Genomic DNA, 22,475 nt, shown 5'->3' with positions numbered 1-22,475 from the left:
ACTATTTCAACATAGAAAGGTGAAACCACCAAACAGTATGTGACCCAGGACAGAATCCCCGATGTGATGACTCTTCCCTTTAACATACCCAAATCTTTTATTTTTCTAGATGAGGGGGGAAGTGCTCCTCAACACTTTTCAGTATTCCGGAATTTTTCCCACCCCCACAGGTTCTCAGTTCCCTAAATACTGTAGGATACATTCCATAAGGCCCAGTCAACCTGAAGACATTAAAAGTCGTCATTAACCTGTTTCTTTTCCTTAACTAGAGTTCAAAGTAGAGGAAAGACAGTTTTCCCAAACTAACAGTCAAGATTGTAACGCATTCAACATTTTCAGGGTTAGAGAGTTCCCTTGCTGAGTTTTTTTAAAGATTAGCATCAAAGGTCTTTTCAGACCACCTCACGTGAATCCTGATTAATCCCTTGATGATGGATGACGCATTGGAACACAATGGCAAAGCACTCCTTTCTGCTGAAAAGCTGGAGACCTGTTGTAATCTCTACCACGCAAATTCACCAGCAACTTTGTGAATACCATTAATTTCTATGCCCAGAATAATACTATACACCTCCATGGCAGACTCAGTCCTTTATTTACAAGTTAACTGTTCATCACAAACTGAAGATGACAAAATTCCAAGAGAGTGACGATCATTGCCACATGCTCTGTATGTTGCAACTATGCTATGAGGGTCACACAGACGTCCAAGCAAGCAATCACCACCACACTAAACCTCTGTCTCTGCTGCCAGTCATTCCTGGCCATACCACTACCCACCCTGACACTTAGTATCTACCTGAACCTAGAACAGATGCTGAAAATAAAACTGCTCCAAGGGAAATTAATTTAAAATTCTTCATTTCTTCCTGTATTGGAAAAAGGGGATTCCTGAAGCCAAAGACATGCATTTGGACATTATTTACACGTGCACCTTTGCTTATTAAGACCCACCAACCTCACACCATGAAGCTATAATGCTCCTTCCAGGGTGGAGGGTAAGCTATGAAAACACTGAACTGGAAGCAATCACAAGAGTCAAGGAGAAAAAAAAAAAAAAAGGAAAAAGAGACACTGGCATTTTTGCTAGAATGACTGTAAAACCTAGAACTTCAGTAGCTCCTGGTGAACCCTCTAGTGTACAACAGTCCCTGAGGCACAACGTCATAAACTGCAGAATATTTGTTTCTGAGTATCATTTACTGCAGAAAACATGAGTTATGTTTGGATGCATTGGTTCAAAGGATTTTTATTAAGCCAGACCTTGGAAGTGCAACTATTTCAGATGAGTTGTTTTATGGAACTGCATACACCAATGCTTTGCAAAGTCTTTACACTGTTTAATGACAGAAAGGTCTAAGAAGCGTAAAGTGTTAAAATTCTTCTTCTGACACTTTTGAAGGTCAGCTTGAGTAGGCAGGAACCGAGATAGTTAAGCACGCTTTAATCAAGAAATTCCAGTCTGGAGTGATACAGCCCGATCACTAATATGTATGATTAATTTACCCAATATGCTTCCCTTCCCGCTCACTGTCATACTACTGGCCTCGTCTAACCCAGAATTTTCAGGTCTGCACAGTGTTTGCACACAGACGTATGGGGCGGTGGATACTTAGCCACTATCAATCTCTACCTAAATCCACTCCCCAAAATGTAAATTTATCTTCTGACCATACAGTAACTCATTAAAGTTTGGCACATTTTCACAGGGACATATTAACTTACAGAACACAAGTTAAACAACATCCTGGCATTCATGAAGTATTCTAAGCAGGACCAAGTTTCTGCCAACTTCACTGCTTTTCATCAAATCTGACAAGTAAAGAGAACACGCACTTCAATTACTCTTACTGAAACAAAAGCCACATACGATTTATCCTGGTCACTACGTAAGTGACAGTAAAATGTCTACTTACATTGCTGTGTTAGCAGAGCAAAATCTAAACCACTCCTGCCTCTACAAATAAATGAACATAAAACCTAAAAATTCCAAAAAAACTTCCTAGTATACACACTATCTCACCAACTGCAAAATTCAGTAACTATGACCTTTCCCTGTATAAGTTATAGCAACAGTCATCCCATGGTTGTGTTTTTACAAAGCCATAAGCAAAAGCTGTATCCATGCAAGAGCAGCCAGCACTTTACTGAAGAGAGGTGCTTTATGTTTTAGCTCTACTGAACACAGTCAGCCCTTTTCCAATCTGCTCCGACAGACAAACGAATAAAGCACGCTCTGAAGTACACTTCACAACTAAGTCAATTCAGCAGCTACACAACTAACTTCAAACATCTTGTAACACTGAAATTAAACTAAAAAAAAAAAGGCAACTTTGACTCTTGAGCCAATAGTTCTTGTTCACTTAGTAAAGACAAGAACTGCATTATCTGACACCCCACACTACTGAAGAAATTCACAGATCCAACCACAGTATTTTTCTGTGTTAAAAATAAGTATCTCACAGCTCTTGGAATATTTTTTACATTTCGTGAAAATGCTAGTCAAGGTTATATTTCTGTAGTGACTTCATTTCCTAATTTAAAACAGGAATTTCAAGAGTCAGTAACACCATGTACAAAGCAGTCACATCTGTGAGACAAGGTGACCATACCCTGCAAAATGTTCTCAAAGCAAAGTATTTTTCCTAACAATTCAGAAAGTGTGTACTTCCACTTGATTTGATATATATCACATCTGCATTCTGCTCCTCTTATTTCTGAGACATCTGCAGAAAAAACAGGACTTGTTTTTTAAAAATACCATCTGTTCCCCGCATATTTTCGCTTTAAGTCCTAGTATAATATCTGCAATGGAAACTTCTGTGTCATATAGGATTAAGACTACAAACCAGATGAATATAAAATGCAGAGGCTGCACTTCCCTACAAATAGCTGTAAAAAAAAAAAAAGGAAAAAAAGGAAAAAAAAAAAGAGGGAGGTATCACCTGAAGCTTTTCTGTTCTAAATATAAAACTTCAAGAAGTTCTTCTTAAGGTACTTTTCTCTAGAAACTATCAGAAAGAACGCGAGGAAAAACTGCTCCTCTTAAACCTGGTGATTTTATTTCTTCCTACCACTGCCCTACACCTGTTTCCTTCCTGAACCAGAGACTGGAAGTTTGAAATACCGGTCTCCAAATGGATGAGCACGGGGAACCTTTCACTGAAATACCAGCCATATTCATTCATGAAGTAACATTTGCATAAACTTTTTTCATAACCACCTAACATTTTTATAAAGGCAATGTCAACTCTACAGTAAACTCAGCTTTGACGGCTCTTCAAGTATCTCAGCTGTTTCCTCATCTCCATACTTTTGCTGTTCCCACACTTTGCTCAGTCACTCGCAGTTTCAGAGTATTATCAACATTACTAACACCTGTGTCACTCAGACCTCGGGGGCGGGGAAAGGGAGGCTGCCTTACCTGGTCATGTTAATATAAAAAGATTTTTAAGCAACGCTCTTAAACGATTCTACCATTACTTACAAGGATTTAAATAGCGACTGCTCCTCTACAGCTGTTTAAAAACTCGCAACTTGTACAGACACCCACTAACTGCTCTAAAATCATTCCAAAACGGCTCATTACTAAACCAAATTCAATTCAAAGCTTTAAATACATCTTTGAAATGCTAGGTGTGAACACAGCTGTTTTGATCAAGCCCAGCTACAGCCGTTTAAGTTAAACCACGCCACACCTTAGGCCAAAACCGGGCATAAAACACACCGGACGCACAGAAATAACTTTCACGACGATTAAAAAAAAAAAAAAAAGCCACCTCACGCTCAGGCCAGGCGCTGTTTTCTGTAAGCAGATAACGAGCGGCACCTGACGAGTTTCCAAAGCCTCCGTTTGCCCCGGTCCTCCCCGTCTCCATTCCCCCCCCCCCCCGCCCTCGCCGAGGCCGGGGCTGCCCGTGGCACACGTGTCACTGCTCGGCGTCGGCCCCGCCGCCCCCTCCCGCCGGGGGCTGCCGGAAAGAGCGGCCGTAAATCCCGCAGAGGCCAAGGGAAACGGCCCGGGCCCTCGCCCGGTTTCGTTTCCAGCTCGCAAACACAACTAGACGGCGGCGGAGTCGCCCGTGGCCCGCCACCGTCCCCCCGCCCCCCCCCCGCGGGACTTCACCCCGGCGGAACGCGGCGTTCCGGCCCGTCCTTCCCCGCCACCTCCCCCCACTCCGCCCCGCACCCGGCCGGCCCCGCTTGATGACAGGACAAGGCTAAAACTCCGGGCGAGAGCCGGAGTGGCCGCGGCAGCGCCCAGGTAGTGTCAGCGCCGGGAACTTTCCGGTGAAGCAGGAAACAATAAACGAGGAGCCTCGGCCCCGACCGCCCTCCCCTGGCCCGGCCCGGCGGCCCTGCCCCGCCGGGAGCCCCGCGCTGCCGCCTTCGGCAGCGGGTTCCTCCCGGGCCCGCCGCGGCGGAGGGGCGGGAGGTGGCGGCGGGCGGAGGGAGCCCCCCCGCCCCGGTTGCCGCACCGCCCCCCGCCGCCGCCGCCGCCAACGGGGTCCCCGGCCTGGCGGGAGGCCGATCCTGGGCCGCTCGGAGGCCCGCAGAGCCGGCAGGGTGTGGGGGGGCGGCGGGCCGGTTCGCGGGGCGGCGGACGGCGGGGGAAGGCGCGGCGGGGCGCCGGGAGGAGGGGTGTGGGAGCCGCACTCACCGGCCAGGCCCCTCTCGCTGCCTCCTGCGGCCCCAGAACCATAACAAAGCTCTGCCCAAAATGGCTGCCCGGCCCTGCCCGGCCGGGGGCCGGAGGGGGCGGGGCCTGTGCGCGCACGGGGCGGGGCCGAGGAGGCGGAAGGGACACGCCCACCTGGCTTCCCCGGCGGCCACGCGGAGCGTTCCCCCCCCATCAGAGCGCCGTCCTCGTCACCCGCCGAGCGCCACCGCAGACTACGCGTCCCAGAAGGCCATGCGCCCGCCAGCCGCGCCGATCGGCCGGGCTCAGCGCCGCGGGGCATGCTGGGATTTGTAGTCCCGCCGCCGCCTGCCGCTCCTTTCCGCCTGAGCGAGGCTCGCCCGCTGTGGAGATCCCCGGAACTGAGAAAGCAGGAGCGGCCCTAGTGGCCGCAGCCCTCAGTCTGGGAGCGAGCGAGGCTTGTCCCCGGTGCACCGGGGAACCTGTTCCCGCCCGGACCCGCACGGCCGGAGCGCTTCCCGGGGCACCGGAAGCCGCCTCAGCGAGGAGGCCGCGGGTCCGAGCCGGTGAGTAGTGCCGCGGTGCGGACCCAGCCCCGCGTCCCCGGTTGGCAGCGCGGCCCCTCTGTGCCATCCCCGGGTGACCGCCGCCGCCGCCGTGCCGGGGCTTGGGCCGCACGGAGCCGCCCCCCTTCGCCGGAGCAGCGGGACCTTGAACCGGGGAGCGAAGTCCGCTGGCGAGCTGCTCGCCCGTCCCGCTCAGTTTTGTCCCCGCCGCGGGCAGCTGAGCCGCGGCCTGGTGTGTGAGGAAGTTCCCGCTCCTTTTTGGTTAAGAATCGTTTTTTTCCACAAGGAATCGGTTGTCTTTAATCTGCGTGCAGCCATTTATCCCGTGAAAAGGAGACGATCCATAATCCGGGAGCCTGATCCATAACCATGTTTCCTGATACTCGGTTCTTTAACTAGCAATTGCTCTTGTAACAGTTATTACAACTTCAGAACTTAAGTTCTTAGAGCTACCGGAAACAAAATGTCCTGTAATGGGTAAATAAGGATTGAATGCGTATAATATTTATCTTTAAATATCCATCTAGAAGCGTCTGACATCTGGTAAACAAGTCTGGGCTGTGACTTAACTTTGGATGTAAGATAAACTCAGCTATTCATCAGTTTCAGACTTTCTGAATTTTTCTGTTTTAGGGCCTTGATAAAGCAAATATGTTTCCTCTCTTACAACGATGCTGCTTCCACATGCCTTTCAAAGTAAGTTCCTGAAGCCTTTTTACTGTCTATTTTTCTTTAAAAGTAAAATAGCAAAAGGTATGACTGGAGCATTGGAGAAAAAGGTGACTTACAAGTTGGAGTAGCCACATTTATCACTCAGCTTTTCTGAGAGAAGTCTTAGTTTCTACAGCAGCTTTTAGCCAAAGCTAAGACAGTTCTTTTATAAAATCAAATGTTGGTGTACAAAGGTCTTTTTTCCTCTTTTTGGTAGACTAGTGAGGGGATGATAGCTGGTTTCTTAAGTTACCTTGTCCTACTTATCATTTTATATTCTACTCTGAAAAGGACCAATATATCTTAACTTATGCATGTGTGGATACACAGACCTTTTGTAGTGAGTAAGGTTTATTTCCTCACTATGAAGAGCCTAGCTGCCCTTCATCAGCTCGCTTGTGAAAGCTGTATCAGTTAGCTTGATCAGTTAAGTTAAAAACACCTGAAAAGAGAGGAAGAAGGGCAGCTGGGATGTGATCTGACCTGGAAAACTACTTGGTACAATATTTCTTAAGTAGTTTAGGTAACTGTAGATTCATAAGCCTACATTGTAAGGTGTTCAGAACAAGTTTTATACTTGCAGCTCCAGAAATCTACCAGCCCCAGACTACTACTGCATGGAAACAATAAGACAACTTGGTCTTCTGTCGGCCTCTGTCTGCAGAGAGATGCATGTCATCTCTCAAGATCTCCAAGCCTCAACCCAGCATCAGTATATGCAACCAAGCTCCAGGCTTTTCACACCTCTCTGCCCTTCCTCAAAAAGAAAACCCCCAAAGAATCTGAGACCAAAGACCCAGGCGTATGGCAACGAAGCATGAAATCGCTAAAGGATTCTCCAAAGCCAGCCCTTTACTTAAGCCTTGCAGGGCTAATTCCATTTGCCTCTGTGCCACTGTCAATGGCCGTCCAAGGGACCTACTACCCAGAGCTGGCATTTGCTCAGATTACGTACGGTGCCGTAACAGTCTCTTTCCTAGGAGGAATGAGGTGGGGGTTTGCCCTCCCGGAAAACAGCCCAGCCAAGCCAGACTGGCTGAACCTGGCCAACAGTACAATTCCTCCTCTACTTGCCTGGCAAGCCTTGCTTTTTAAAGATATCACTCATGGTGCAATAATGCTGGTAATGGCCTTAGGGATAGCACTACATTATGATGTTTCCCTTCTTCCTACGTATCCTCGGTGGTTTAAAGTACTGAGGGTAGTGGGAACGCTAGTGATGGTATTATCACTATTAGCTACTGCAGTGTTGAAGACTCTTTTGGAGAATCAGCTAAGTGATAGCAGAAATAAGTGTCAGAACATAAAATAATAAATCAATAGGAAAAAGCTGTTAATCTGCCAATAAGGTATTTGTATTGAGTTACAGGGGAAATAAAGACTTACTTGTGCTTAGAAATCGTAAGATGGCAGTGATGAAGATGCTCATTCTCAAAGCAAACAAGTTAGCTACTTCAGGAGAGAAGGACTGTAAATAGCAATGACTTCTAAGGCAGGCATGAGCCTGTCCTTATCCATAGAAGAAAGCATGATTCTTGAATGAGGTATTACCGTCGTACAAATTTAAAATGGAGATTCAAATGGCATGGGTATGAATTGCTCTATGCTGTATTATTAAAGTATCTGTTTTAACTATAATGCATGATAATCTTCTGTGGTGAAGAGAACAACTGCGTAGTCATAAACAGTAAGAAGGTAAAAGCAATTCTAGTTTAATGTTTAAAGAAGCAGCAGGAAAATATGGAAAAGTACACGTTCAATTCCTGTGTTATGGAACAAATCTGTGTCTTACTTCAGCTGAGAAGGTGCTGAAAATGCTCTGTGCTTATGTGCAAGTCAAGGAAGAAAGGAAAGGCAAGGTTTGTTTGCGGTGGCAAGCCAAGGTCAGCACTCACCTAAAATACATCATCTAGCTGCTGTGATGAAGCGGGAAAAGCTAGAAGGGGAAGCTCTGTAACTTTGACAAGGTGCCACAAGAGACAGGTTAGCTTCCTACTCAAGCTGAATTCAAGAAAAAAGGATACCTGGGCCATCTTCCTAGGTTTTGTTTGGACTTGGGGCTGCCTAGCTAGGGAAGCTGCATGCAGCATAGCCATAACGATCTGTCACACTCCTAAATTAAAATACCGTCAACTGATGATATGATGCAAATGTATAATATGACACAAGGACTCAATTGCTGGCACTAAGGGATTAGGTAATGGGATTGAAAGTAGTTTCTGTCTTCTCCTTCCTCAAAACTGGTTTTATTTGAGCATCCGGGCTAGGTACAAATGGACATGTAGCCTGCAAACCCTCCATGATGGGTCAGTTATTGAAAACACTGGACTTTGTACTTCTGTCTTCCTAATGCATCATTCAGGGGAAGAAGATATAATCCAAGTCACCTGGATTTTCTTTTCTAGGCTCAGCTGCCTCAAGAAACCTATGAAATTGTACGTGGGCATACTTACTGTAGGCTTTTTATCTTAAGTATTCTTTAAGTACAGTATAAGATGCAAGAATAAAGCTGAAAAGTGACATCCACACACAATCTTAGGACCAATTTAGATAATCCTCATAGTTCTTTTAAAGCACTATTCCTCATTGTTGTTCTACACAGAATAAAGAACATGCTGTCACTGGAAATTTGTTATCCATTCATTCTACAAAGAACGGACATTTAAGAAGTCTATGCTGAAGATAAAGCCATCTTCTTATATGATAATGCTGAAAACAGCAACTATGTACATGAACCTCTGACTTTTGTAACCTGTTAACCTTTACACGTTAATAGCATCATATGTCTGAAACAGTGATGTATGTCAGTGCTCTCTGAATATAGAGGAAGTAAAACTGAGTTTGTAAATGAAAACAGTTCTTTTATTCTTTCTTAATTAGACATGGCATTTTTTAAGAAGGGTCCAGAGAAAAGTACTGCCTTTGGCTTGATTCAGGGAAAGAGGCACCGAGTATGAGAGACCATAATCAATCAACTTAAAAGTTTAATTCAAACATGATAGAATCAGCCACAAAAACTGGAGAAGGTAACTTCATACAATGGCAGACTCCCTCAAGCTCCACTGAACAGAAAGTTTTTGGATAGGGATCAGAAGTGAACTCCTAGTTCCTAAACTAATAAAGTAGAGCTAACGTAATGTTTCTCAAATGGTTCACAAGGGATCCTGAGATGTAAAGAAGAAAACCTAAGAACTATTACCTGTTGTTTGATCCCAGAGAGGGCTGCACAGAGCTGGCACAGCGGTCAGACTTCCAAGAATAGAAACACATCAGTATTTTACTACAGAAGCGTGTTACTTGCACCTTTCAAATAGTCATCATTTATAACCAATCTTCCCTAGTGTCCTACTGGGAAATAGGATTTCCAGTAAAAAAAAAAAAGAAAAAAAAAATAAAGTAGCAGTGATACAACTTATTATAATAGGAAAGCAAGCTATTCAAGAGCATTCCATGGTTCTGAAAATGCATTTTATTACGAAAAACTGTTTAAAACAAGCTTCATCTTGGAAAAAAGAAAAAGACAGTACACATTAGTTTACACGCATAAGAAGTCTTTTTGAAGTACAAGCACACACAGGATTATAGGATCAGAGAAATAAATGCTCCACCTAGCACGTTTTAGCCTGGCAATCTCCCAGCTCTGTGTTACAAAGTAAGACCTAGATTCTTAAGGTACCTGCAACATTCACCTTGGAGGCTTTTATTCATGTATTAATTTGTTAATTTTACACCAGGAATATTGACCTAGACAGTATGAATGCTTCCTTGTCTACACAGAGCAGGCTTCCTGTTTTGTGACATTCCAGTTGTGGTTTTGTGTTCTAGAATAACACTGTCTATCAAAGTTCAAGCAGCCTTATTTCAGACTCCATCCAAATTATCCACAGCTATGCAGAAAAGGCAATCACACTGTGCAAAAAGCAACTTCAAGTATGTTAATTAAATGGATCTAGAAATAACTCCAAACTCCTAGTAGTACTGTTCTACTAAGGGTATCCAAGCTAAATTCAAACCCCTTATGACAAAACACACTAATAGCATCACTTTAATGCTGAATGCAGCTAATTCTATCACAAAACGCTCCGTCTGCTCAAATTTGTAAGAGGCAGAATATGAGATATAGCAAGGATGAACGTGTGTACCTTGTAGAGGAGCATGTATTCCAATGTCAAGTCTCAGCATGTGTCACACAGGGTAAAAACATATTTAACTAAGGAAAAAAAACAAAAGGGCAAAAGGCTTTCCCTACATTTTTAGACTAAAAGCAGTCCTGAACAGCTAATCCAATTAATAGCATTTCTGTTTAAAATTCATCAGAGCTTACACAAAAAGGAGCTCTACTGTCATCACTGATGCCACTGAGAAGAAAAGCATGTGCTGAATGGAATGACATTATTAGAACTGTGAGAATAACCTTCCAGAACAGGAGATCCTCAGCCACTTACCATCCAAGGTAGTGGGGTGGCCAGAAAGTACATATCCAATTCATATTTAATGCCCGTCATGTCCAGCCACAGAAAAGAGCCTCAAATGCATCAAGGTCATAAGCAGAGGTACCAAGTGTTCCCCCTCTGTTATCTTCTCTTCCACCAGAAAAGAACAACTCACGCTAACCGAGTATCCCATCTGCTCTTACCTACAGGTAACTCCTAGCTAGCTGTCTATAGCAGCCTCCTTCCAGATTGTAAGGCCAGCTAAAGATGCTAGCCTTGGTGCACCTTTGTGAGTTAACAACCTGATTAATATCTCTAATGTGCTGGAATGATTTCTTCAGATTTTTGCAGGGCAAATTCGCCATTTATTTCAGTGAGCTTAATCCAGCCATGAGGCATTCCTACTCTTAACAGAATACTTCCTGAGACAGACACTGGATAAGCCAATTTACTTTGAAGGGCGAGAGTTTTAGTAGTTCCTTTTTCCCAGGAAAAGCCCTCTGATCTAATTCTCCACTGCCTCTACTGAAGCTCCTGTGTTAGAAGAGGTTTCTGGCCAACAGAACCGGAAATCTTAGGAGACACATTTACTCATTCCTTGAATGAGTTTTCTTGTTTGTGTTTTACAGCATAGCTACACCTCCTTCGCAGCGGCTGGTGATCATGTTGGCAATTTCAGTCCAACTGTCCATATGAGGGTTATAAACTTCAACAGAGTCAGAGGTTACCGGAGCAGCAAAATCATGGCTGGGAGCACGGCCTCCCAAGGCATAAAGAAATCCATTCACAGCCACAACACAGACACCAGCTCTTGGTATCTTCATCGATGCAACTTCAACCCACTTTTCCTAATGAGAAGGTGAAAAAGTCAACAAGTAGTTTTAGGATGAGCTCCAATTCTGATAAAAGTAACTTCTGAAGCTTAAAGACTGAAACACATACAAAGAACACTACGCATACACTTTATGAGCTCAAATATGGTATGTGTACAGTATCGAGGATTATCAAGACAAATGACCACACTTTCAGAAGTGGTCCAAATCATGGTAGTCACTAAAGAACAGATCACATACTGTCTGTACACAACAACCCTCCCTTTCTTTAGTCACTGCAAGATGCAATCTGTCTCCAAATAGAGAATGGTACCGAGTCTGAGGTGCGAAATAAAGAAAATTAGATTCAATTCCAAATACAAAACAGAATGGCACGCTGGATTGTGTTCTGCTTTTAACACTACCTGCTGTTCCAAAGAGCATCATATAAACATGATCAATACGAGTCACGAATCATTTCTTGTCTTATTCAAATGTTTGAGTGTTCAAAGTGATTTTTCTAGTCATGCTGAAACACCACTACATTTTGATCCAGAAGAAAGATCCTCAACTTTTGCAACAAAGGGCAACTCTTACTTTTTTCCAGGGATTTTTTTCTCTAGTCAGATTATTGATCATTTTATTGCAGAGGGGGAATCTCTCCCCCCATCTTAATCCTAACAAGTATTTACCAAACTACAGTATATCTATGCATCATCAGTATTGGTTAGCTTTCAGTTTCCCATGCATACAATCTTCATAAACACTCCACTAAGTCAGATAGCAAGATTCTACAGACTGGGTAGGACAGACAGACCCTGAGGTCACTCACTGAAGCTTTATTTCACTCAGATTACCAGCCAGTAGTGAAAAGGAAATGGAATTTCCAACTTTTTAAAGAAAGGAAGCATGCTACCTCTATAGCATCTTACACAAAGCAATCTACGTTTATGAAAGGAAGGGACTCTGCCATACCTCTTCAAAGGAGTATCTTTCTACAGTAGCAAGTGCATCCTGAGATTCATTCCAGCCTCCCACAGCATAGATACAATCGTTGAGAGCTGCCACACCAAGATATGCTCTTCGGGTGCCCATTGGAGGGAGCTCAGACCAACGTTTAGATATTGGGTCATAGACTTCAACAGAACGTAGCTCTACTCCTTCACTGCTGATACCACCAACAACATAAATCAAACCTGTAGAAACAGTTTCATAATACAAAGGTTTGAAAGACAGAAAATGTTTGCCACAATAAAAATTTCAGCCTGACAGTAAGATGCTTAGAGAATACCAGATAAAAATCCTCCATTTGTCCAGTAGTAGCATACATAAAACTTCCAAACGAGTAACTTGAGGCTCAAGATAAAAGCAATAATTAATCAAGTGCGGGGGAGAGAATTCAGAAGGCTGCAAGTGCTGGCCAGGCCTGGGTCAAATACTTAATAAGCACATTTATAGATCAAGTCTTTAGACATGTCTGTCTTAAAACAACCTATAGCAACTCTTCAGATTGTCACAAAGAAACACAAACAAACCCAATTATGGAAGGTAAATAAAAGCAGTATCAGGAAGGACAATCAACTGTTAAAAGGCTAGCTGGATAACCATACCAGAAGCCACATAAAAACTGTTTTCCTGAGACAGAAGGCAGAAGACAGAGAGAACTTTACAGTCTTTGAGTTCTGCAAAATTAAAAATATGGTAGTAGAAGAACAAATAAATAAGGCACAAGCATGTGCAACTGACAGCACAGTACAAGACAAAAATAAAAATTCATGACTGAAAATAAAGCTTCAAAATCCAATTGCTATGGCAACTGTTTATGGATACAAACTTAACAATACTTGCCTTGCATTTCACAACACCCGAAGTTGTAACGGGGCATAGCCATGTTTCCCACAACATCCCAACTATTTTCTTCAGGATCAAATCTTTCAATTGTGTTGCCAATCTCTGCTCCAACCCAACCTCCTGCAAATAACAGCAAACACAGCAGGGAATTTAATGGCATGAACCTGTGCCTTAGCCACATTTTTAGACACGTGGTGCACTGTTCAGGACAGACTAATTCTGAAACCAGCATGCAATCTACAATGGAAGTAAGTTATAACTGAACAATAACTAATCCACAAAGATTTGGTATGCTAATGTTCATGTAAACAGACTTTTTCAAGACCTAAATTTGCAAATTTGCAACACCAAGATGTAATATTTAAGACCAAATCAATTTACAAGTTCCGTGAATTAATACCTTTAAAACTAACTTCACCTAGAAAAAAACCAAGCCTTACCCAAAGCATAGATAGCACCATAGCATGTACACACTCCCAGTCCAGAACGGGGATGGTTCATGGAAGCCACAGTGGTCCACTGCTTAGTAACAGGATCATAACATTCAGTACAGTCAAAAATCATCGCACTGTCCTCACCTGCATTATAAGAGCAAGAAGAGAGTCAGGGGAAACACAATGTTTTGCACTGCAGATAAAAAAATCATTCTTCAACTCCTTCCAGGACAGAAAAAAACCTGAATACAAGATCTTCCTTTCAGCTAGCCAAATGATCAAAGCAGCAAAAGCTTTGTTTATACCCAGAACTGAATCATCACTAGGAACAGTTTTCATCAACAGTTCCCTAACGCATTACTGAAAACATCAAAGGGGTGAACAATCACAGTGCCACACAATTTTTACTGCGCAGCACAACTGACAGGGTTTTCAGGACCAAAGAATGTGTTCTGCGGTGACAAAAACAGTATACATATGCATTCTTTAATGATAGGCAAGTAGAGCTACTTGTCACATCCTTGTGCAAACACACATAACAAGCCTTTCCAGGTAGGCAGATCACAAGTGGTCCGCCCTGTACTACTGCGTTTTACGCTGTGGACTTCTGCTAGACTACAAGTGAGGAAAGAAATGCTATTTGTGGTGGTACACAAAGTCTGCAGAATACCCAACACCTCTTAGTACATCTGCATATGTCCATATGCTTACCTGTGAACTGCTATACCATGAGGGGAGAGAAGCTTAGAAAAAATGGCCAACATAGGAGCCCAAATGGGCATTCACAGAGCAGTGACGGTGGGGAATCAAGGAACTACAATTCAATGTTTATTAGATCTAAAAATTGCATTATCTACTGTTGGGTTCCTCAGAACCACTTACAGGAAGGATAATTTTAAAAATCTCCATCCATGAGTCCTCTGGTATCCATGTGACAAAGAAAGAACATTCCAGTGGTTACCTCCAATGGCATAGACCATTCCTCCCACCACAGCCACACCCAGCCCACTCCGGGCCTGGTGGAGAGAGGACACCGTGGTCCAGTAGTGGCTGAAGGTGTCAAATCGCTCCACACAGCTGAGGGCTCTACTGTCACTCCAGCGTCCTCCTTGGAGTCGGTTGTAACCACCTAGAAAGTAAGTGGGATCACGGCTAAGCAAGAGCTTCCTGCTCATCCCCATACTCCTCTATGTAAACCAAAAATTACAGTAACAGCCATTAGCCACTTTTTATAGGAAGTGGGACTTTTCCAAGTAGCATTGCTTCTCTGGCACACAAGGAAGAACGGTTGCCTTGAAGGTCATGTAACTTGTGCCCCAGCTGACCACTTCACCGCAATACTACAAATATTACCATTTGTGTTCTTAGTCAAACTCAGAGACCAGCCAACATCTGTTACTTCCCGCAGGATAAAACAAGAGTATTCCCTTCCAATAGAAAGCTGCAGTTTTGCCAAAAACTTGCAATTTCAAGTATCCCATCACATGAACCAAAATACTCTGGACAGGGAAAATTTCAACCATCAGAAGAACACAGAGTGCAGTGAATTTGCATACACCATTCCAGCAGTGAACTATGGGCAAATCCTCCACTGATTTGCAGATTTCCACCCAAGGCAAATAATTTCTAAAAGGCAAATCTAGGCTCTGAATATTATGTCATAATGACATGAAATATGAATGCTGCCCCTCTGTGCAATTCTAAGCAGAAAGCAGCTAACATGGTAACTCAGCCAGATGAAATATTTTGCTATTGTTTTATCTTTTGATTAAAAAAAAATTAAATACAGTATCTCCTTCAGTACTGTAATATGAGATACTACTTTATCATTTGTTTTACAAGGTTCAAACAGCCACATTCTAACCTACTGCATAAAGGTACTTCCTGGCTTTCCTCCGGGGACGACCTTTAGAAGCTTGCAGAAAACTGCTGACCTTGTTCTCTTTGGGAGATTTACAGACTTCACAATATTCTTTCAACAGAGTTTGCAGGGCCACCCGAAGGCTGAAATCTGGAATACCTTGAGGAAAAAAGCAGATGAAAAAAGGTGTAGTGAAAAATTACAGATAGTTGTAGAAGAGTTACCAGCTTCTCCCAAAACAGCAGGCGAATCAAGATTGCCTACTTTAAAAACATGCTTTTGAAAAAGTCATAAAAAAGTAAGCTGTGCTCATTTGTTAAAAAGTAGAATTTGTTTCAATAGAGTAAATCTTTTCAAACATCATGCTATTAATTTTAAAAAGTCCATCAAAATCCTGGAACTCCGAATGACACATTGTTTGCTCAAATCCAAAAATCTGATACTGTTTCTTCTCTTCTTTCACTTACTTTCTATGTATTTTAGTAGCTTTTGTGCCGGTAGCAGAGGGAATCGAACAGGCTCCAGTACTTCTACGACATATTTCTTTCTTTTCCCTACGTCCTTCAAAATCCATTGCATTGCTGCTATGAAAACCTGGTACTCGTCCTCGATGCTCAGGTCCTCACTCCGCAAGATCTTAATCAGCTGCTCTTTTGTCAGCGCCAGGAACTCCTCCCCGCTCTGCACCTCCAGGAAGTGTGCGTGGATGTAGCTCTCGGTGAACTCCATCAAGTCGTGACAGGCGATCTGCTCGGAGAACTGGAAGAGGCCGATGCAGTTCAGTGGGTCGATCTGCCCCTTCAGGAACTCGCAGCAGAGCTCCACCACCTCGGTGAGCTGCAGCATGTCGGCAGCGACGATCAGCTCCTGAACGTTGTGCTCCCCGATGCTCACCACCCCTGCGGGCAGGCACACGACAGCGGGGCTCCGCTTGAGGCTGTGGCCATCGGGCAACCGCCACCCCGGCCCCAGCCGTCGGGCAACCGCCACCCCAACCACCATGCCAGCCATCAGGGAACTGCCATCTCGGTCCTGGCTGTCGGGCAACCACCATCCTGGCCTGGCCATCAGTCAACCGCCACCCTGGCCCCAGCCATTGGGCAACCGCCACCCCGGCCCCGGCTGTCAGGCAACCACCACCCTGGCCCCGGCTGTCAGGCAACCGCCATGCTAGCCCAGCAGCTGGGCAACTGCCACCCCAGCCCCAGCTGTCGGGCAACTGCCATCCTGGCCTGGCCATGGGGCAACCGCCCCCACCGCCCCCCGTCAGTCGTTACCTGTGTAGATGAAGTCGAGGAGCGTGTGGAAGGTGCCCGCCTCGACGCCCGCGATCCGCACCACATCCCGGCCGGACTCCTTCATGCCGCCGGCGAACAGCGCCGCGAAATAGGGGCTGCTGGCCGCCAGCACCAGGCGGTGCACGGCGAACGCCTCCGGGCCCACCTCCAGCCGCACGTCGCAGAAGCTCTGCCCGGCCCGCAGCCGGTTGATCTGGGCCAGCAGGAGGCGGGCATGCCGGTCGGAGAAGGAACCCCCGCCGCCCTTGGCCGCCGCGGCACACGCCATCGCGCTCGCCGAGATGGCGACCCCTGCCTTGCCCCCCCCAGCCCGCCGCCCTGAGGGGCAGCGCTGGCGCATGCGCACCGGCGCCCGGCTCGGCCCGGCGCTGCCCGCTCGCGGCGCATGCGCGATGGGGGCCCAGGCCCGTGGCGGGTGGGCGCGCTCGCCCCGCTGAGGCGAGTATGGCTGGCGACGGCGGGCTTCCTAAAAGAAGGCCATGCTGATGTGTCCTGTGCGCCGAGTGCCCTTCTCCCTCAGCGGGCGGAAGAGGTGGATCTGCCCGGGTTGTGGTACGTCTGTCGGATCCTTTGTCTATGTGCTTGCCTGGTCGCTCGGCCCTGTGGAGGCTGTTCACCCCCACAGGCACTTCTGGCCGCCGCACCGTGGGCTCGCTGCCTGCCCTGTGAGGAGATTTCTTGTCTGTGGTTACAGCTGGTCCCCTGCTAGGTTCACTCAGTGTGCCTGGTGCCGAGGTAACTGCTGAACAGCAGATGTGCCGTCGCCTTATTCACTGCCTTCACAATCTGTCCCTCAGCCATGTTCCCCTCAGGCGTGCTTTTGCACGCTGGGTTCCTAGCTGCCTTAATCTGTGCTTGTGAGAGAGAAACATGGCAGTGTTGGGGAGAAACCACAGCTATCATCTGCCCAGGGGAACCCCGGAGATATGAGGCGGGGGAGCTGCCTGTCGTTAGCTCCGGACTGTGGCGTTGGAGCCAGCACTGCCAGCCCACGCACCCTCTGTAGTGTCATGCCATGTTTGGGCCTTCCTCTTCATTCCAGCATGGATGTTTCATCACAGCGTCCTCTAGCAGGGACACTGGGGTTGGCGCTGATCCCGAGGCGGAGCGTGCTTCCGTCTCAGTCTGTGTAATTCACCGAGTCACTGCGTGCCTGAGCACCGACCGAGGGATGAGCACCACATACTGAGTTACATGCACACGGTCACTGTGTCCGGCAGAGCTGGCACTGACTCAGATAAAAGCATCCCTCCTGAGTTTTCCACAACTGTTCCAGCAACATGACGTGCGGCCAAAGCAAAAAGCAATCAGAGAGCCTCTTGGAACGCTTCCATATCTATTTACTGTGAGACTGGGAAAAGAAAAACATGTCTGCTTACAGTTAAAATGGTCGTGGCCCCTCAGGGTTTTTTCATGATTCTGCCTTTCATTGTAATAACTTTTAAATGTGCTTCTGGAAGGAATCTGAATCGTGATACTCTCTGGGGACTGTTGGTTTCTCCGTTCATCAGCATTACGTTCTTGACAGTAGAGTGGTAAAATTACCTTTCAAGTTGGTCTTAAAAAAATACCCATAGAAAATATAGGTCTAGATAGAAAAATAAGGTTTCTGCAAGCACACACAGTTGGGTGCATGCTGATATAACTCAGTATGAATTTTAAGCTAGGCTAATAAATGCGTTGAGATTTTTCTTTCATTGATTAATCAGTTAAAAGAAACCAGACCCCTCTCACGCTGACATTTTATTCATCGGAAGTGGCCTGTGAGTAAAAGGCTTAGAATTCTCCTAAATGCCAGTGGCTCAGTCGCTGGCTGATGTCAGCTGTTAGACACTTGGCCAGTACTAGGATTTCACACCATAGCGCCAAATTTACAGACAGAAAATAGCGTTGCTGAGACTGCTAATTTTGCCCTGAAGGCCTGTCCTGTACGGTATTAATGTGATTGAATGGTTCTGCCTCCAGAAGAGGGCACTGCTTCAGCATTTTTCTTCTGTAGCCGTGCAGAAGCTGTACAACATGGAGCTAATGCTCCCATATACAATTGTGCATCTCCCAAAACAAGCTATAGATTTTCAGGAATAAGTCTGCAAGTACATTTTACAGTGTGAAATTGCACTGTGTAATGAGGAACCTTGTAATTAACTAACACCAAGAGTGACAGTCATTGCAGTGAAGGAATTAAAAATGTCTCTGATTTTAATTTAATAGGCTCCTAATGTGGTATTTGCCAATAAGCCAGCTGAATGCTGACTGACATACAGGACAGGCGAAAATGTGCTCCTCAGTGTGTCCCACTGCTCATGCCTGCACAGAAGTGCTGCCATCACAGCACCAAAACCCCTCCGTGAGAAGAATCCCACAAAGAAGCTTTTCAGGCTTTCTCTTGAAAAAACCCTGTGCTGTGCCAGAGCACCATGAAGCATTGCAGACCTCCCTGTGATATCCCACAGAGGCTCATGGCTGTTCAGATTTCCCTGGCTGAAAGCTTCTTGGGAAAACCTTTCCAGATGTCTGGAAGGTGTTCTGCTGACCTGAGTAAGGTGTCTGTGCTCTTTCTCTCAAATCCTGCAGGTGGTGCTGTGACATTTGAACATGAAACAAAAATGGGTGGCTAAAAGGTATTGCTTGTGTGGGTGTTGTAGTTCTCCTCTGTTACAGGAAGAGCTTTGGTAGATCTAAAGGTTTGTTTGTTTGTTTGTTTTACTGAACTCCATATGAAGATGGAGGGCTTTAATTCTCCAAAAACACTAAAAGAAAAATAATTGATTTGAAAGTGCAGTTTTGCCTGTCTGCCTCTAGTCAGAAGCCACTCCATTATAGCTGTAGCTTTGGGGATCATTTTGACTTGGTATTCTAGCAGTATCCTTACCATACTTGGCTGCTAAAATTCTGTCTTGCAGAGGAGATGTGAAACTCAGGCCTTGACTATTTGTAGATACAACAAACCCCATGGGTTGTTTTGTGATAGGGAGCCATTTTCCATGAAAGTCAACCAGAATGTGCCAGGTCAAATTCCTCCCCCAGTTTCAATGGGTATGAAATCTTTGCTTCCTGTTCCAACCTGCAGTGCATCTCTGCACTTTGTCTTCTGTGCTAAGGCATCTGCTATAATCTTTCAGTAGTACAGTCAGTTGCCATTTTAACTACTATTTGCCCACTGTAGTTACTACTTGTATTTTAATGCACTTGATCTATAAGAGGAGAGGTGTTGGACAGCCTCACCGAAATGGAAAGGAGCTTACTTTGGGTTTGGGTGTCTACGTCACAAAACCTTCATAGGATACAGTCATTTTTGCTCCACTTCCCTTACTTTCATAACCCAAACTTCTCCCAGGGAAGCCAAAATTGCAGAAGTACAGAGCTACCAAGAGTTTACGAGGACTAGAAATACCTGTAGTGCACTAAGCTGTATCTTTTACACTTCCAAGACACCTTCTCTCTGTTAAGGCCTACGTTTTGCCCAGGTGTCCCATTTACTGTGGATGCCGTTGCATGCCCAAGGCTGTGATGCAGATCAGCAGCCTCTGTTGATGCACAGTTTAATGGAGCAGTGGTATTAGGTGCTGCATCAAGAATTTGCAGCCTCTTGTAGGGGTAAGATGAGAGAGGCTGCTGGAGTTCACACTTATGCAATGTGGAGGAGAGAAGAGGGTCCCTCGGGATTTTCAAGATATTTCTCAGAGACAATGGTGGTTAACCCATTATCACGCCAATGGGACTGGTTATCATGTCGTCTACTCAGTCAAAAGCCTCTAATGAGCTACAGGCACTAGATTCTAATTACATGCCTGCATAAAACTGTTGTCAGCTTATGTTTTTATGCGATACATAAACTTTAGTGGATGAAGAAGCTTCCCTTCAGGGTCTGAATGTTTCCCATCTCAATGGGTAAAGGCATTGTGCTTCACAGTGAGGTAGCACATTTTCCAGGCTTAAGCCAGGCATGAGAACACTCTCTCTTGGCAGGTTTGGGCCAGGCCCAAGAGCTATTACCTTCATTCCTGTGAGTGTTAATGAATCTTGATGATTACATGTACATGTGCAGGGTAGAGGTCTGAACTGGAATTGACACAAAGATGGAGAGCAAGAGGGGTCCCCAAAGCTAGTCTTTCTGCACAGGCAGCCCCAGAATATAGAGCTGGTGTGAAAACTTAAGTTTTCACATTACCAGCAAGGTGGTGATGGCTCTGTCCACTTCTCAGCTGAACTGTTAATAGCTAGGGAAACTGTAAAGCTCATTGAAGAGCCATGCTGAATGTTTCTTCTCTCCCCTCCCATCCCCTCCCCTCCCCTCCGCTCTCTTCCCCTCTCCCTCTTGTTTTGAAGCCTTTGTGAACTTTTTTGGTATATTTTGGAATTTGTATTTAAGTATTTTTATTACTTTCACTATAATATGGCTCCAGGTAAAGCTGACATTAAGTAACTGCCTGATATCAGAGTTGTCAGTCCAGACAGGTTTAGCATTCTTGAACTGGGTATTGAGAAACTCTCCCAAGCATCCACGTTGCACCAAAGGTGTTGAGAAGCTGTGCTAGAGTCCAGCTGAGTGGGGCAATGCCCTCCAATGACCAGCCATACCCTGGGGAGCCATTTGGTGGGCAGCGAAAATGGGGAGCATGTCTGAGCTGCAAGAGCTTCCAGAGAGAACGTGACATTCCCAGTGAGTAACACACAGATAATGGCTTGTGATTTCAGGAGCACTGGCAATATTTCACTGCTTTGTGCTCCGGGCTTCACCTTCACAATAGTGTTGGGTAGAAAGGTGATTGGTGTATGATAAAAAAAATAAAAAAAGGAAAAAAAACTTTTTAAGTCTGTGCCCTAGCAATGAAAGGATTGTGTCATCTGACCTACTTGTGTGGAGAGGTTGGTGTTCTGGGTACACTTACCTAGCAGGACGTTTGGAGGAATTCCAGTGAAACTGGGAATGTTGTGCAACATGCATGGCTACAGTTCCCCACCAGTTAGAAGATTCTTGTGCTTAAGCCGTAGATCTGGAGCCATTCCAGGCAATTAGATTTAAAGTAAACATCCTGGATGCAGTGTGTCAGATACTCGCACAATATTGTTTTAGTCTTTCTCATTTCTCCTGTGGGAATAATCATTCCATGAAGAAGGAAAGTGATCTAATGAGAGAATTAACTCAAGATCTTGAACATTGAATTAATCACAGCTGTCTGAGAGGGGAACCAAGGCAAACTCCACAGAGAGCTCACTGCGTTTCCAAGGAAGGAGGCCAAAAGAATACTAAGACTGGGATAGCAATTGGTGATCAAAACAGAGGCAGGACAGATATGCTTTTAGTAGCTAAAGGGAAGCAAAACTGTGCAGCAGAGTTTCCCCTCTCATTTCTCTGAGAAGTTAAATGTCAGTAGTAGGAGATTGCTGCAGCTTTTTCTTGGAGATGTTGAAAGCTGCCAGATTGTTGGGATCTGATCCTAACTGTGTCCTCACATTTATCTGAAGTAGATGATTGATTTCATAGCTTGGCTCTTTTGTCACTGTTGTCTAGAGTTGTCCTGCAGCTTCACACTGAATTAGACCTGCTCACTAAGGTGACTTTATCAAAGGTGCAGGTCTTTTTTTGCCACAAGGAAAAATGAGTTGTGCTTGAGAATTATCAGTCTTCAGGCATGTGGGACTTTAGTCTTGCCATTAGTAAAGTTTGGCAATGTTTCAAAATGTAATCCAAATGCTAATGCTTTTTGGACTCTTTACTTAACTCTACTTGTCTAAATTGCCCCGTTCCCTTGGATAATAAAGTAGAGCAAACACACAACAGACCCACAAGCTGTCTAAAGCATGTGGCATTTTTTAAAATAACTCCAAGTTATGCAAACCAAACAGAAAAAAGGAAGGAAAATAAC

At 45.1% G+C, this 22,475-nt stretch overlaps 4 protein-coding genes across 8 annotated transcripts in view; 2 read left to right on the top strand and 2 right to left on the bottom strand.

Annotated features, from left to right (window-relative positions):
• The window catches only part of GPBP1L1 (GC-rich promoter binding protein 1 like 1), a 34,387-nt gene extending 29,617 nt beyond the window's left edge, over positions 1-4,770 (bottom strand). Inside the window, exon 1 of one of the 3 annotated variants that reach the window (XM_063342949.1) lies at positions 4,661-4,770. The gene's annotated coding sequence lies outside the window, so the exon portion shown is untranslated. The remainder of the gene's footprint in view (positions 1-4,660) is intronic. The other 2 variants (XM_063342951.1, XM_063342950.1) reach the window with 2 other exon arrangements.
• Positions 4,192-8,750, top strand: TMEM69 (transmembrane protein 69). Of its 3 annotated transcripts, none has more exons than XM_063342955.1 (3): positions 4,192-4,264; positions 5,839-5,901; positions 6,500-8,750. In XM_063342955.1, exons 2-3 carry the CDS (start codon positions 5,857-5,859, stop codon positions 7,226-7,228), a joined length of 774 nt encoding a protein of 257 aa, XP_063199025.1. In that variant the 5' UTR covers positions 4,192-4,264; positions 5,839-5,856; the 3' UTR covers positions 7,229-8,750. The 3 variants fall into 3 exon arrangements, with proteins under 3 accessions (XP_063199025.1, XP_063199023.1, XP_063199024.1); XM_063342953.1 differs by lacking the exon at positions 4,192-4,264 and adding an exon at positions 4,865-5,205; XM_063342954.1 differs by lacking the exon at positions 4,192-4,264 and adding an exon at positions 5,212-5,437.
• Positions 8,751-9,370: 620 nt separating this feature from the next.
• IPP (intracisternal A particle-promoted polypeptide) lies at positions 9,371-16,945 on the bottom strand. Its single transcript, XM_063345053.1, has 8 exons — positions 16,585-16,945; positions 15,775-16,206; positions 15,311-15,466; positions 14,408-14,575; positions 13,453-13,590; positions 13,010-13,132; positions 12,137-12,357; positions 9,371-11,197 (listed from the first exon to the last, which is right to left on the bottom strand). Exons 1-8 carry the CDS (start codon positions 16,943-16,945, stop codon positions 10,973-10,975), a joined length of 1,824 nt encoding a protein of 607 aa, XP_063201123.1. The 3' UTR covers positions 9,371-10,972.
• Positions 16,946-17,022: 77 nt separating this feature from the next.
• The window catches only part of MAST2 (microtubule associated serine/threonine kinase 2), a 226,814-nt gene continuing 221,361 nt past the window's right edge, over positions 17,023-22,475 (top strand). Inside the window, exon 1 of the mRNA XM_063345048.1 lies at positions 17,023-17,157. The gene's annotated coding sequence lies outside the window, so the exon portion shown is untranslated. The remainder of the gene's footprint in view (positions 17,158-22,475) is intronic.

Source organism: Chroicocephalus ridibundus, chromosome 8, assembly GCF_963924245.1.
Source record: "Chroicocephalus ridibundus chromosome 8, bChrRid1.1, whole genome shotgun sequence".
NCBI classification, from domain to species: domain Eukaryota; kingdom Metazoa; phylum Chordata; class Aves; order Charadriiformes; family Laridae; genus Chroicocephalus; species Chroicocephalus ridibundus.
This window is presented reverse-complemented; position numbering and strand designations above follow the sequence as displayed.